Source organism: Sceloporus undulatus, chromosome 2 (assembly GCF_019175285.1).
Source record: "Sceloporus undulatus isolate JIND9_A2432 ecotype Alabama chromosome 2, SceUnd_v1.1, whole genome shotgun sequence".
Classification (NCBI taxonomy): domain Eukaryota; kingdom Metazoa; phylum Chordata; class Lepidosauria; order Squamata; family Phrynosomatidae; genus Sceloporus; species Sceloporus undulatus.
In genome coordinates this window covers 196,760,563-196,776,901 of record NC_056523.1, presented here as the reverse complement: position 1 = coordinate 196,776,901, position 16,339 = coordinate 196,760,563, and the positions used below count along the sequence as shown (strand labels likewise).

Genomic DNA, 16,339 nt, shown 5'->3' with positions numbered 1-16,339 from the left:
CGCTGGGGCCCTCCAGGAGGGCTCCGACGGCGGCAGCGGGGCCCTGGCGTCAGGGGCCAGCAAAGACGGGGAGGCCTCCAGCGCTGGCGGTCCCCGCCGGCTCTTTCCTGGCCTCTGACAGGGCCTGGGGCCCCGTCAGGGGCCGGCAAAGAGGAGGTGGCATGGCCCTTGGGGGTGGAAGCTCCGCCCCTGGGGGTGGAAGCTCCGCCCCTGGGGTGGAAGCTCCGCCTCCAGCATGCGGCTCCACCCCCCGGCTTCGGCCCCCCGGTTGTCTGAGGGACACCAACCCGGCCCCCGGCTCAAAAAGGCTGCCTACCCCTGCTTTAAGAGATGGTGGGAGTGGGGTGAAGCTCAGTGGGAGGAGTAAAGAGAGGCCCCATAATTTTTTTAACTTCAAATTTCAAATTAAAAATAAAAATAAAAATTGAATATATATCTATATTTTCTTTAAAAGCATTACATTTTATCTTTGCTATATACGTATATGTAAATATATTTAGGTTGTGTGTATGATATTGTAATTTGAAGGTATAATTTTAATTTTTTTCTAGTTGTTTATGTCACAATTATTAGCATGACATTCAATGGTAAATGAGAATTATGATTTACGAGTAACATTAGTGCAAAAAAGAATAGAATGGAATGGAATCATAGAGTTGGAAGAGACCACAAGGGCCATCCATTCCAACCTCCTGCCATGCATTATTAAGGATTTTGTATGGGAGGAGTTCAATAGTAAATACATTTAGTTTGTGCATATGATATCATAATTTGAAGGGATAATTTTAATTTTTGCTAGTTGTCACAATTATTTAGCATGACATTGAGTGGTATATGGGAATTATGATTTATGAGTAACATTAGTGTAAAAAAGCATTAGTAAGGATTCTGTATGGTGTGAAATGGGAGGAGGTCAATGGGGGGGGTGTCATCATGAGTTCCTGCACCAGTTGATACCAACTTTAGTGAGGCCACTGGGTTTCTGCTTTCAACTTCACATTAGGAACCAGGGTGATCTGATTCATTATGAAGGTTTTTGTGTCTTCACATTCCTGCAAAAATGATGTGCCAGGAAACAAGAAGCAAGGAGAATAAATGGGATGATAAATGGAGGGGGCATTTACTTGGCCAATCATGCCATTTGGAGCAAATTAAAGCGTGGTGAAAGAGCGTGAGCTTTTCTTTTGCACAAGCTCCAACAACACCAGTTGAAGATTTTTTTTCTCTAGAAAGGCAAGATATAAGAAAATAATAACCCACCTCGATCCTATGGGAGAGGTGGGATAAAAATAAAACTTATATATTAATAATAATAATAAGAAGAAATGTATCTTTCTATGAGCTGGCGGTGCATCTCCCACAAATCCTAACCACAGTATGGGGCTTGGAATAGCTTCCCGCATGTTATTTCTAGTTTTACATTTGTAGTTTTGTGAGACATTTAGCCTTCCCTGTCAGAGAGCTCCGGTGCCACAACAAACTACAAATCCCAGGATTCCATAGCCTTTTCAAACTTGACTGATTTCTCAGCATGAAGACAGGCGTGACTGTGCTTTATTCAAAAGCAATGGAAAATTATAGGGCTTTCTCTGTCCCCCTCATGCCAATAGCATTGTTGTTGTTGTTGTTGTTTCTTTTACTATTATATTTATATCCTGACCTTTTCCCAACACTAAGACTCAGAGCAGTTTACAAGATTAAAAACAGAATAAAATATGAACTGAAGCCAGAAATATATTTACTAAACATGTTAAACAAAATTCCTCCAGACACTGAAAGAAAAACATTGTCAAGTTCTACTTTACGGCTGATATCCATGGCAAGAATGACAATTGCACAATATTGGGAAAGGAACGAAGTGCCTGATTTAGATGTGTGTGGCTACAAAAGCTCTTTGAAATGATAGAGATGGATAAATTGACATGTTTAAAGCAAAAAGATAGTGATAAAATTGAAAGAGACTGGTATCCAGTATTGATGTTTTGTAAGTCTAGATGGTCATGATGAAGTGGTTCACTAACATGTTGAATATAACGATATTGTTTTTTAATTACTATCTTTTCTTGGTTTTGGAGAATATGGTATAAATAGATAATAAGCTTTAATATGTTCAAGATTGGGAAATGTCTTAGATGGACTATAATATAAGGTAATATGATGTGATCTAATCAGACTGTAAGATAATGATAAGGAAGAAGAAGGTCAATCGGTAGAAAAGTCAGAGGGAGGATTGTATGCAATTTACTAGATATGTAATCCTGTAATTAATTTTGTATATAAGCATGTTTTATGTTTATTTTGTTCAGTTAAAAACAAAGAAAAGTGTTACCTTACAACAGAATTAAAATTGTTACAACATAAAACAGATTGCATATAAAAAAGAATAAAATATAGCTTTAAAAAGATAAAAATGTTTAAAATACATTTAAAAGAATAAATAGTGGTTTGAGTGTGGGACTAGGACACTGAAAGACCAGGGTTCAAATCCTGGCTGGCCATGGAAATCTAATAGGAGACCTTGGGCAAGTCACACTGTCTCAGCCTCAAAGTATGGCCATGGCAAGCCCTCCTCTGGAGAAACCTTGCCAAGAAAACCCCAAAATAGGGTCACAGCCTTAAGTTGGAAACAACTTGAAGGCACACAACAACAACAATAACAACAAACAAACAAACAAACAACAAAAGCGTAAAACCACACTTTTGCTGAAAGTCCCATTGCTCTAAGTTTTTCTATCTCTATGTTCGCATCTCTCAGTCTCTAACCTTTTCTATCTCTACGAGGAAAAAAACCCCGCCCCGTCATTGGCCAGCAGTCTCTGTGCTGGTGACGTAACGCTCCAAAATGGAGGCGGTGAGCAAATTGACTCCAAAATGGCGGCGGACCCCGAGATAGCCCCGCCCACTGGGAGGAGCCTGATTCCAAGATGGCGGCTTTTAACGTCCTGAGCCGCTGCGAAGGCTGCTCCAAGATGGCGGCCCAGGCTAGCCGCTTAGCGTTTGGGAAAGGCGCCCGGTTTTACCACGCGAAGCCGTTGAAGCGGCAGCTCGGAGGAGTCTACCGGCCGGATCCAGACAACCCTAAGACGCCGGCTTGGCAGCTGACGGCGGCCTACGAAGCCAAGCTGTTCGGGCGCTATGGGGCGGCCTCCGGGGTCAATCCAGGCAGGCTTTGGCCTAGTCCGGAGCAGCTGAAGGAGATGGAGGAAGAGGAGAGGGCTTGGTACCCGTCCCTGAGGGAGATGGAGGCGGCCCTCGAGGCCAAGGAGCAGGAGGAGAAAGCCAAGGCCCGGCAAAGGTGAGGGATAAGAGGAAGGGGCGAAGAAGGAAGCCCACGTGTCTAATATCTTGGCCCCTTTCCTTTGGAAATACTGCTCCTGCCCCCTTTTTCTGCAGGAAAGTCATTCCAGTCGCTCCTGACTCATGGCGACCCTAAGGCGAGCCTCTCGTGCTGCTTTCTTGGCAAGATTTCTTCAGAGGGGTTTGCCAGTGCCTTCTCTGAGGCTGAGAGAGTGTGACTTGCCCAAGGTCTCCCCCAGTGGGTTTCATGGCCATACACAGCACACACACACACACCCCCCAAGCTGTGTCTGAGCTATGGCGAACCTATCATGGGGTTTCCTTGGCAAGAGTTGTTCAGAGGGGCTTTGCCAGTCTTCCCCTGAGGCTGAGACAGTGTGACTTAACCCACAACTGGGTTTTATAACTATACACAGCATACACACGTGTGTGTGTGTGTGTGTGTTGCGTGCCTTCAAGTCGTTTCTGACTTATGGCGACCCCTAAAGCAAACCTATCGTGGGGTTTTCTTGGCAAGATTTGTTCAGAAGGGGTTTGCCATTGCCTTCCCCTGCGGCTGAGAGAGTGTGACTCCCCCAAGTGGGCATACACAATACACATATATGTGTGTATGTTGTGTGCCTTCAAGTCGTTTCTGACTCCCGGCGATCGTAAGGCAAGCGTCTCATGCAGTTTTCTTCAGAGGGGTTTTGCCAGTGCCTTCCCCTGAGGCTGAGAGAGTGTAACTTGCCCAAGGTCATCCCCAGTGGGTTTCCTGGCCATATACAGCACACACACATATATGGGTGGATGTTGTGTTCCCTTTAATTCTTCTCCTCCTTATGGAGACCCTAAGGCAAACCTCTTTTGGGGTATTCTTGGCAAGAACCATTCAGGGGAGGTTTGTCAGTGCCTGAGAGAGTGTGACTTGCCCAGGGCCACCCAGTGGGTTTCATGGCCATACACAGCACATATATATGTATGTGTGTTGTGTGCCTTCAATTTGTGTCTGACCTATGGCAAACCTATTGTGAGGTTTTCTTGGCAAGATTGGTTCAGAGGAGGTTTGTCAGTGCCTTCCACTGAGGCTGAGAGAGAGTGACTTGCCCAATAGCCATTCAAGTCGTTTCTGATTTATGGTGACCCTAAGGTGAACCTCTCATGGGTTTTGCTATGGCCATTACACACTCAGGCAGTGTGTGGTGTGCCAAGTACAACCTTATTTGAAGACTATGAGAGTCAGTTGGAGCACAAAGCAGTGGAGGCAAGACCTGGGGCCCACGCATCTAACAGAATTATAGCACTGTTATTCCACTTTCACTGCCATGCTGTCTCCTGTTGCATTCCTAGGGTTTGTAGTTTGGTCAGAGGCACTCAAATAAGCTCTCTGATGGTCTCCTCTAAATAGTTCTGTGCCTTTAGATCATTCCTGACCTATGCCAACCCTAAGGTGACACAGTCATGGGGTTTTCTTGGCAAGATATATTCAGATTGTGGAAATTTGCCATTGCTTTCCTCTGAGGCTCAGAGAGTGTCACTTGCTCATGGTCACCCAGTGAGTTTCCCTGCTCTGGCTGCTTCCTGTTGCATTCTGGGATTTGCAGTTTAAGGAGGGGCATTTAGAATTTTCAGCTAGGCCTCACTGAACTACAAACCCCAGAATGCAACAGTAGGCAGCCAGAGCAGGAAAAGTGGAATAGCAGCACTATAAGAAGGCAGTGCGGTAATATGGAGGGATTCAGATCTAGTCTCCAGAGTCCTAGTCCCATGTGCAAACCACTGCAGATCCCAGGATCCGATTGAATGGAAACTAGGTAGTTCAGGTGGAATAATAGTGGTATAAATGGTGTGGTGTGAATGGACCTCTGGTTGCTAGCTGGTGAGAAAAAGCTAGTTAAGTGTTTGACTGTATCAGTGAAATTTATTTCAGGACTAGGAGAAAAGAGAAGGAGGCAGGTGACAGGGTGAGAAAGTCTTGATTCCTTAATTCTTTCTTTGATGAGAAAGAATTAATCAATCTTTAAATCTGGAAGCATTTTGCTTATTTGGACATTGGTTTCTGGATGTTGCGTAATAAGTGACCTGTCCTGTAATCTTTATAATCAGGATCATTTAACCAGGAGCATGCTAAAAGAGACATATTCTTCATGTTTGAAAAGGAACTTGTTGTTGTTAGCTGCTTTCAAGTCGATCTTGACTCAAGGTGATCTTGTGACTGAAATGTCCCCAAGCCCCCCTGTCCTCTTCCTCCCTGCTCAAATCCTGCAGGCTTAGGCCCATGGTCTCTCAGATTGAGTCCATCCATCTAGCAAGTGGCCTTCCTCTTTCTTCACTTCACCAGCATCATTGTCTTTTCTAATGAGCCTTGCCTTCTCATGATGTGGCCAAAGTATGACAACCTCAACTTTATCATCTTGGCCTCCGGGGATATTTCAGGCTTGATCTGTTCTAGGACCCATTTGTTTATCTTTTTGGCTGTCCACAGTATCCTCAGCACTCTTCTCCAGCACCATATTTCAAATGAATTAGTTTTCTTCCTATCTGCTTTCTTCACTGTCCAGCTCTCACAGCCATAAATGGTAATAGGGAAGAGAGTGGCTTGAACAATTCTAACTTTAGTGTTCAGCTGTATATCTTTACTTTTAGGATTTTGTCTGGTTCTTTCATGGTTGCCCTTCCCATTCCTAATCTGATTTCTTGACTTCAGTCTCCATTCTGATCATTGTTTGAGCCAAGATATGGGAAATCTTTAACTATTTCAGGAACATAGTCACGTGTTTCATGCCAAACTCACTCCAGATTCCCGTTGTGGGGTAAGAGCTCTGAGAAGGCTCTGCCGGAAGTGACTAGAGAAGTGAACCAGCTGTTGAGGAAATAGTATGACCAAACGTCGGAAGTGTTCAATGAAGTGTTTTGTCTTATGCTTTCAACAACTTTAGAGGGGAGTATGGGACATCATGTGGATTGAACAGTTTAATTACACAAATTAATGGGAGTAAAACTTGAGGCTGTTGTTTATAGTGGTTAACCTACATAGGTTCTTTCTTATGAACGGCTTAGGGTGGAAACACTTTCTGCAAGTCTAAGTGTAGACAGCAGATCTACTTGGGCATGGTGAACAGCAAACCTTCCTCTCAACTCTGAAGCTGCAGAAGTGAGATGGGGTTGTCCCAGAAGCTTTGAAGCAACCCACCAGTAGCCACCAGTCTTGGGAGGAGAGCTGGGAGGGATTGATCTCTAACAACTGTATACTGGGGTATGGGACATCATGTGGACTGAACAGTTTAAATACACAAATTTATGGGAGTGAAGCTGTTGTAGCCCAATCCCCTACAGTGCTTTAGCCATGCAGGACCAAACTGGTATGTCCCTGTCTCCAGCCTGCCTGTACCACAGAACATATTGGGGGAGCCGCCTTTGCTGATGGGTGAGGGCATTTGCCTCTATCAAGTCAGGAATGGGGAAGAACCTGGCAACTATAACTTTTGGTTTGTCAAAAATTACAGAACATTGCTTGTAGGCATATACCACATTTTTATTTCTTATGGCAGATGTATACACTAGTCCCTCCAAAGATCTGGGACTACAACTCCCATTGTCCCAAGATAGATATCCTAAGGATGGATCAGAGTTGCAGCAGGCAAATCTGATACAACTGGGCATTACCAGGGTGAGAAAGTCTAATGATTGTTGTTGCTGATGATGTGTGTCTTCAAGTTTACCCTAAGGTAAACCTGTCATGGGGCTTTCATGGCAAGCTTCTGTACAGAGGGTTTGCCTTTGCCTTCCTCTGACTCACCCAGTGGGTTTCCATGACCAAGCCAGGATTTGAACCCTGGTTTCCAGAGTCTAGTCCAGTGCTCAGTCCACTACAGCACTCTCATGATACAAGAAAATAAATTCAGGAAGCATCCAAAGAGACCCTCTTTTTTGTCCACTGCTTTAAGGAAGCCAGAAGTTTTTGACATTGTTTTTTCTCCCTTTATAGAGAGGAGCTCATTGCTGCCAAAATGGCTAAGATGCCCCAAATGATAGCAGAGTGGCAGCAGGAGAAGGCTCTGCGCAAAGCCAAGGAGCTAGAAGAAAAAGAGTGGCGGCAGCGCCTACTGGCTGAGGCCCGTGAGCGATTTGGCTACAACTTGGACCACCGTAGCCCCCAGTTCCAAGAGATGGTGCAAGAGATGGAGAAGGCTAGACGGAAGGAGCAGAAGCTGTTGAAGAAGCAGCGTAGAGAGGAGACCTTGGCCAAAAAAGCAGCAGAAGGTCCAGCTGTTGCTTCTGTTCAAGACACACACGAGGCGGTTGCTACTACAGAGGTCTTGCACCACCAGGTTACACAGACTGCTTAGTCTTCCTGAAATAAATGCAACCTCCAGGCAGTGACTTTAGGTAACAGCCCCACATGATTCCCAGAGGCCTAGTTCATTTATTGCAAAACCTGATACTGGCTTAAGGCCACCTTCCAGATCTTCTGCAGCTGTGGATCTCATTGACATAGAAAATATTCTAGATCTTTTGACTATTGATGTCTGACCAAATGAGGGTCAGCATCACTGATAAATGGCATTGAAAACGTTGTCTTTTTTGCCAATGGATTCTGAGGATTGATAATAGCTGCTGCTGTGCCAGTGCAGAAGATCTGCACTTGGATTATACTTACAGGCTGGCCAATATATTGTATGCAATTTAATAAACATACCTGGTGTATTAATTTTGGTTTTCTGGGATTATAAAAAATAACTCATTACTTAAATTGCAGTGTTTAGGGAGTCTCCACTCCCAAAGTATAATCCTAAGAGGCTCTGACCAACGGACCCTTAGCTTGGTGCATTTACTGAATTAATGCTGCCAAATTCAACTTGGAACAAGGAGTTTGTGTCTTAATAGTTGCACAGGAGGATGTATCTTTAGAGCCAGACCTTCATTCATCATAGCACAATGGCGAGATAAACTGTCTCCTGACATTATTCCTTCAGTGCAGCTATTTAAAGCAGAGAAATACAGTTTGTTATTGGGTCTGGCAGTCTAACTGGGAGCCCTTCAAGTAGGCCAAAGTGATAAACCTTGATTGTTTTTCACACACTACTTGACCATTTTTTACTTCTCAGCTGTAGTGTTGTGAGTAGTTCAGGAGAAATGTATGCTACTATGATAGATTCTGCCATTACAATAGTATTATGTGTCTGAGCTCTGGTACATCTTCATTGTCTGTCTTGATGCTAGCACCTTCCACCATGTAGGCTGATAGCAGGTAGGAGAAGCTGGACTGAATCCTGGCATGTTTCTTACACCATTCTACACAGCTGGGATAACTCTCTCGGCTAGCCAAATTACCTTCAGCCAAAACACAAACAGCTGTGCCTCTGGTTTGAAATCTACCACCATCCCTGAGCAGATGTGTGTATGTTTTAAAATCTTCAGCTGCTGAAATGGCCACTTTTAACAGAGCTGCAAACACTGTTCTATCTGAATGAATCCCAGCCTGCTAGCTACAGCTCTCTCACTGTACTATTGTAGCCACAGCAAAGTCCTGTGTGAAGTGTGGCATCCTGCAAAAGGCAGGTTGTGTGTTGTCCTCTCCACAGTGTTCAGCTGGAAAGGTCTGTATGCTGGTTCTGTTTCTGCAGTGGGCAAGCCCAGAGGAGCTTCTAACATGGTAATCGGCCTCCCTCTAGTGGCACAAATGTAAAGATTCGTGGGAAGTACTGAATTTCGTCTAAAAGCAATCTTCATTTGATCTGAGTATGGAAAGGTAGAAAAGAAAAATTATTTGAAAGAAACAAGCCCCTGATCACGAACACACCACTGTAGTTTGCCTTAAAAATAGCTAAGTGGATGAGGGAAGAGAGCATAAGTTAAAGCCCTGTTAATCTCCATTCTATCTTTCCAGTGTGGGGCCGTCTTATACAGTGGTGCCCCGGGTTACGAAATTAATTCGTTCCGCTGCCGCTTTCGTAACCCGAAAGGCTTTCGCAAGCCGAAAAGCCATAGGCGCTAATGGGGAAAAGCCGCGATTTCGTGCGAAAAAGCGCCGAAAAGCACCAAAATTTTTTTCGTAACCCGAAATAACCTTCGTAATCCGGAACAGTTTTTTTCTATGGATTTTTTTCGTAACCCGGAAATTTCGTAAGGCGGCGCATTCGTATCCCGGGGCACCACTGTAGTGGATTTGGTCACCTTTCCAGCTGCAGCTACAAGCAGGAAGGATAAACTAGACTCTGTATCATTTCTTTCCTGGCATGCTGTTATGTCATCCTCTTTTTGTGGATGGGATGAATACCTTTACCCCCCACCCACCCCCCATTTTCATGTTTTGTTAAGAGTAACAAAAGCTCTTTCTATAAATTATTTTTATTTTACATACATTTTGAAAATTAAAATCAGCTAGTGATGGAACAAAGATTTCTCTCAACAGCTAAAAGACCAAAATTATAATTCAGTTATTAACATGTTTTGTTTTTAGCTAGAACCTTTTATCCTTTTTTTTTGGTGGTAGCAGCAACAGTGATCTGTGTGAACATGTTTTTATTCCATTATGTGAGGTGTGCTCAAGGTTCTAAACTGTAGCAGTGAGTTACTCCTTGCTAATCTGGCAAGAAATGCAGCTCATTTTGTAATGTGACTTTATCCAAGAGTTATAACAACTTCAGTTTAATAATCAGTTGGCAGCAAGGAGTGCCTAATACTCCTGATGAATGACAACTGGATGGGGTTATCACTTAGATCATGTGATAACTCCTTAATCTCACATTGCAAAACAACACCTTTTCTCATATACATTCATATTACAAGGCCCAGGTTCTTATTGTACAAATAGTAGGGATTTAGTGCAGTCTACATGTCATAATAAAACTGCTTTGATTGTGTATTCCTGCGTGGTCTCTTCCAACTCTGATTCTATTAAAGATGGGATATTTTTTGTCAAGAAAACAACAATATGAGAGATAAGAAGCCTTCTATCTCCCACCATCACCCAGGAGTCCTGGATTGTTCTTTTTGGAGTAGTTCAGGACCATGCTCAAGTGGGATTTCATTGTTGATTGTACAAGTGGCTTGGAGCAGGGGAAAGAGGCACTTTCTGGGCCAAGTTACAGTTCATGACACTGCCAAAAGAGAAGGGATAGAAGTGGTGTGTGTGGGGATTAAATTGCAAGCAGTTAGGAGTGCTATACAAAACAGGTTATACAGAATTTATATAAGGCAGAGGACAGCTATGCTAAGGCTGGACCTGTCACTGTATTAACAGTTTGCAACACCAGCGAGGTAGAGTTAATTTAATATAGAGTCATTCTAGCATTTGACTCCTCACAGTTTACTGCTAATCTCCTTCCAATACCTATTCTGAAATTCTCACAAGGACTACATTGTTTGCATCTCTCCTCATTTCAGAACATCTCTTGTAGTACACTTTCATCTACAATAAAATTTATGTATAGTATAATCTAGATGCCACTGTCATAAACCTCATGAAAGGTATCTGTGTTGTCTCTTGGAACCAAAGTAACAAAAGTATGAGCGACTAAGATTTGACAAACTTTCAAAGACAGCAGCCCAATGCTGACTGCATCAGATGAAATACCACTGTCTGTGATACCTCATGCCAAATAAAACTTAAGGTGTTGCAAAACTCTGTCTGTTCCAGATTATGCCAAATTCCTGTTGTGTGTGTTCCAAATTAGCATCCAGTCATGATGCATGAATGCTATTTATCCATTTGAAATGAGATTTTTAGATAGGTTAAACTGTGGAGGACATGCAAAAAATAGGAGTAACCTTCACTAGGCAGACATTTGTGAATGGTTTCCATGAATTAGCAAAAAGCAGGCAATTCAAAGTACTCTAAAAGGTAGCAGTGGCAAGGCAGGTTACATACAAAGAAGAAGGGAGATCAAGCTACAGTAATCATGAATCAAAGACAATCAGTCCTTACCTTTTCTTAGACCTTCAGTCCACCCTCATCTGGCTCATAAATGAAAGGCCTGCACCTTCATATACTATTAGGTTAAGTACTGCTGTAATGTGATCTAGTGCCACACAAAGTGCCATTTGAGTGAATAGACTTCAGTTGCTCCCCCTAAATATTTCTGTTTATGAAGCAACAGATTAGGGGAAGGGAAAAGAGCCAACAAAAGCAGCAAGAGAGAGCGCTTTCAGAACACCATGACTTCCATAGCAAGGGATTTTCTAAAGGACCCATTTAACAAGGGCAATGATTTCCAAAGAGTGCAGTGACCCAACAACATGGGAGTAGAGGGTACATGAAACTTCCCCCCATTCGTGCCTTCCTGCTCTGCTACCATGCATGCAACTTTATAAATTAATTTACAACCTAAGTGCTTTTAAAATGAGCAATGCTAAAATTGCAAAGAGCCAATTCAGGCTCTTTCACACAGGTTTCAATACACTGCTTAATTAGCACCCCCGAGTAAATAAAATACATGGCAAATCATTTCCACTGTGTGCACAAGATCTGTTGTACTGCAGGAAGAGTAGTATCTAACACAAATCAAATGTGTGTGCATGGTGTTTGATTGCTGTCACGAATCTGCAGAACTCACTCCTACAGTCTGATAAAATAAATTGACTCAAAGGCACACGATTCAGATAAGAAACCCAACAGTTTTAAGATGATCTGCACTAAAAACTTCACACACAAGAGCAAGTGCTGAGTCTTCACTAGAACAACGGAAGGAGTCGGTCCACACTTCTCTTGCTGTTTGAGAGGATTCTGAAACAGCTGTTTCTGAGGCCTAGCTGCTACTACTTGAGGTTTCATTCAGAAAGTCTTTAAACGATTCACCCATCTCCATGTGTATATTGACAATCTGTTGTCCTGCTTTAAGAGCCTGAACCTGTAAACCTTAAGGGCCAATAAACAGCTTGTTTTCCCTTTTCCGGTACAAGATTAAAAAGAGGTCCTTTGAATGGGTACCAACCCAGTGAGTTTTCTTTAAAAGCAACCCCTCCCTGCACTTTTGTAAAAGAGAAGGCCACAGCAGAGAGTAGAGTTTCCAGTACTTGAGATAAACACAGTTTCCAGTCGAAAGTGAGAGTCTTTGCTAAGTTACCGCACTCTTAAGTTCAATACCAGTGCAATGTGAAGGGCCACCTTGGTATAGTGTGGGACTTCTTGAGCAAAGAAGCAGAGAAGGAGGGAGGGCAGAATAGGAATGGCTAACAAAGACTAAAGAGAAAACCAAAAAGGTTACGTGGAGAGCACTGTATCTTTTCAGTCTGTTCCCAAATTATCATGAGACTGGAAGAGGGCTTAGTCCTCATTTGAAGGATCCTGAGAGAGGAGATTGATTAATGAAGACAGACATCTCCTTTCAACTTCATTAATTACCAAGCAATATTTCCCCAGCTGCTCCCTGGTCTTGAGAGCTGAAATCCCACATACCAAGTATCAAACAGTAGACTGATAGCCAAGTAGCATAACTGATGACAATACATAGGCCTCCATGTAGATCCACCTATGGAAAGAGACAGCATCCCAAGCTCTTGTACTTTGGCAGATTCTCTCTTTGGTCCAGATATTCATAAGAATTCATAAGAATAGCCGTCTGTCTCTTTGCTTCCCTAGGAAGGACTGGCTCCATCTGCACCATTTTCTTCCTGGCTGGCCTTGAGTTTGGACAATACAGCATGGATCCTGAACAGTGTCCGTGACTCCATTGAGTAGTTCTTGTAGTGGTTCCTGTTGAGAGAAGCACTAAATAGCTGTCACGTTACACACAAAGAGATGCAGAATTGAGTATTCAATACTCACTTAAAAATAGTTCAAAATCTGCATTTAAAGTAACCTCAGCAGTACTCCAAGAAACCCAAGTCATGCACTCAGTAGAAAATTTGCAAAGCAAGCAACTTTGCTTATCTTTTATTAGGCAGTCTACAAAGTATATTCAGTTTGGCTTTACAGAACTATGATTAAAGTTTCAAAATAGAGTTTCTTACACAAAGAAGATCACTTATTGATGTGGTTGTATGTTTTCTGCTACTGGTTAATTCTTGCGTACTAGTTAGGTCAGGAAAATAATGGCTGCCTGTTTGGCAGGATGGCAAGCAAGGTTCATATTCCTTCTCCATCAATTAGTATATCTTCTTAAATGTTAATAGCATAAGCTTTTAAAGATCTCAGCCTACTTCTTCATGTTTTGAAGTATAGAATTAAGAGACAGACATACACAGGTTTGTCTCTGGATTCTCCACTCCAAACGACGCAACTGAATAAGTAGGCTGAAGTCTATGAAAGCTCATACTACCACCTTCTTTCTTTCAGTTAGTCTCAAAGGTGCTACAAGATTCTTTTGGATATTGATTTTCCAAACGAACAGAGCTATATATTTAAATTCTCAAATGTTATTACATTCCTAGATAGTAAGAACTTCTGCATAAGTGCCCCCTCTTCCACAGAGCAATGCTTTATGGGATAGGTGGGCTGTGCACTTACTTGGCCCGACGGAGCAGCTGCACAGCTTCTTCGTTCCGACCTTGTGCCACACACAGCAGGCTCAACTCCAAAAGTGCATTGGGCACCAAGTAGTGATCATACCGGATCTTCTTCTCACTGTAGGTGGATAATCAGACAAGAAGATAATGCAAGACTGCTTGGAATAAATACCAAAATGATATTTCAATTGCTTGCGGAAGAACATAAATTAACAGCTAAACACATAAAACATTTTTTTAAAGGAGTGGTCCAGACCACACTGAAACAAGTGCAGGGTGATCAGATGTCCTAACCACAAAGGAGGACAAGGCACTGCAAAATGTAGGACATTCAAGAAAAATGTAGAACATTACAGAATCATATATATGTAAAGCCATACTTCTTAGTCATGCTCAAAATGGAGGACATTTTTAAATTCTTCCTGGACAGAAGATTGAAATGTAGGACATGTCTTCAAAAAGGAGGATGCCTGATCACCCTGACCAAGTGCTGGAGTAGTTGAAGAATGTGAGGGGGTAACTGATGTAATATGTTCCTTGCTTTGACTATTTGGAGATAACCTTTGATTGCCAGAGTGGAAACTGAAGAGAGCTCCTGTACCTGCAACGGTTGTGCAGAAGAGGGAATTTCAACAGCCATAGCTAGTGCCTGGTTATTTTTGACAAGCAACACTTGCTGAAACTCCCTCTTCTAGACAACCATTCAAGGTAGAGCCATCTTTAGTTTTCCCTCTTCCAACCACAGATTTAATGCCTTCATGGCTTTTACAGATGGAAGAGGCAAGCATATACAGGACATATATCATTGTTGAATGTTACCTGACTTCACGTCTATCTCAACTCATGGCAACCCTGTGAATGAGATGCCTCCTATTTTCTACCTCTGTGCTCAGATCCTGCAGGCTCAGGCCCATGATCTCCCTGACTGAGTCTATCCATCTGGCATGCAGTCTTCCTCTTTTTCTACTGCCCTCTGCCTTCCCCAGGATCATTGTCTTTTCTAATGTCTTGACTTCTCATGATGTGGTCAAAGTATGACAGCCTCAATTTAGTCACCTTGGCTTCCAGGTTTATTCTAGGACCTATTTGTTTGTCTTTTTAACGCCTTCAAGTATTTTACAGATGGAAGAGGCAAGCAGGTATGCAACATATAGTATAGGAACAACAAATTAGTATAGTGCCCTTGCTCCTTCACCATCATCTCTGTGCCTTTTGTCACCTCCACATTTTCAGTGGGAAAATATTACAGAAACTGGATCACTTCAAATCTTCCTCCTGCACCCCAAAACCCAATCAATATCCCCCTCCCAAGAGACTGGAAACTTTAGAGTAGCTCACCTGCCATGAACAGCACTGAAACAGGCCTCAGCCTCAGCCGAACTGTGCAAGTGCTTCAGTACTAGACCTTTGAGGAGGAGCACCAGACATTGGTCATCTACCTGGTACTCACTGGCTGAGAGTATGGCATGAGCAGGAAAAGGGAAGAAATGAACACAACAGAGAGATCAATGAAGCAAACCAGATAATGCTTTATTCCAATGCCTCTTAAGGTGTGTGTCCATACCACTAAGGTGACAATTGCTTCCTGCGAAGAGGAACCCAACCCATCTTCATCTGTTGGAAGACTAAAGAAAGTTGGAGAGGGTAAAAGAATGTGAAGTGAAGATATGTGCAGGTATAGGGAGGAGGTGAGGAAAATTCAAGAGTTAAGAGGAATTAGGAAAAGAAGAGGGAGAGGTAAAATGAAATGAAATATATAGAAAGGAAATTGGGTAAGAAGGTCAAAGGAGAGATGAGGAAAGTAGTACAGAAATGGGAAATGCTGCTGTAAGATGAAGAAACTGAAGGAAAAGAAATAGAAGACAAGGAAACTGAGAGGATAAAGGAGATCAGATTGAAACAATGGATAGCATCAGAATTATATATTTTATATAACAAATTATTTGTATTATATGATTTGTATTATATTGTAAGATATATTACAAAATAACAAAAACTAAATATTGTGATAATGTAATTTTTGATGTATAAGTGTGTGTGTGTGTGTGATATTATAACTATTGGGTGGAGATATTTAATTTTAACAAATTTCTAAAGGAAGAGGAACCCATGTCCTTCCAGCTCCCTTTAGCCCTGATCACTGGTGAAGTCCAACTAAAAAAGACTAACCAGGAAAGTCATGTACTTAACAATGCTACAAAAACTTCTTTAAAGCATAAATAGCATGTGTTTACTACAATGTAATATTGGGCATCCAACAGTTTAGAGACCTTCTGTGTGTAAGGATACTCACCCTTATTCCCCCCTAGTTGGAGTTCAAAAACATCTGGATGGCCACCAGTTTATCATTCATACTTTAATGCTGCTGGTAAAAGGGGATGCAAGGGTGCCCCTCTTCATAAGAACTTCCTGCCTATTCATAACACGTCCCAAAGGTGATTGCGAGGCAGGCCTTATACAAAAAGCCCCTGATCTTACATCCAGGGATGGAGGAATCTGAGTTAGAACTGTGTCCTAATATGAAAATATTTTAACCTCAACTGAGTGAGGTTTCTAGATCTAGATCTCAAATTATGACTGCTGTCTATAACAAGGACTTGAAAACTAAGAGGAG

At 42.5% G+C, this 16,339-nt stretch overlaps 2 protein-coding genes across 3 annotated transcripts in view; one reads left to right on the top strand and one right to left on the bottom strand.

Moving 5' to 3' along the window:
- Positions 1-2,896: 2,896 nt before the first annotated feature.
- GADD45GIP1 (GADD45G interacting protein 1) lies at positions 2,897-7,987 on the top strand. The gene is made up of 2 exons (XM_042452195.1): positions 2,897-3,295; positions 7,265-7,987. Exons 1-2 carry the CDS (start codon positions 2,925-2,927, stop codon positions 7,623-7,625), a joined length of 732 nt encoding a protein of 243 aa, XP_042308129.1. The 5' UTR covers positions 2,897-2,924; the 3' UTR covers positions 7,626-7,987.
- A 1,663-nt stretch (positions 7,988-9,650) lies between these two features.
- Positions 9,651-16,339, bottom strand: part of LOC121922585 (tetratricopeptide repeat protein 39A-like) — a 45,765-nt gene continuing 39,076 nt past the window's right edge. Inside the window, exons 16-18 of one of the 2 annotated variants that reach the window (XM_042452194.1) lie at positions 15,064-15,178; positions 13,727-13,843; positions 9,651-12,973 (exon numbers count right to left, since the gene is read on the bottom strand). In XM_042452194.1, coding sequence (XP_042308128.1) covers positions 12,856-12,973; positions 13,727-13,843; positions 15,064-15,178 — 350 coding nt within the window. In that variant the 3' untranslated portion in view covers positions 9,651-12,855. Of the gene's footprint in view, positions 12,974-13,726; positions 13,844-15,063; positions 15,179-16,339 lie in introns of those variants that run through there. The other variant, XR_006102188.1, reaches the window with a different exon arrangement.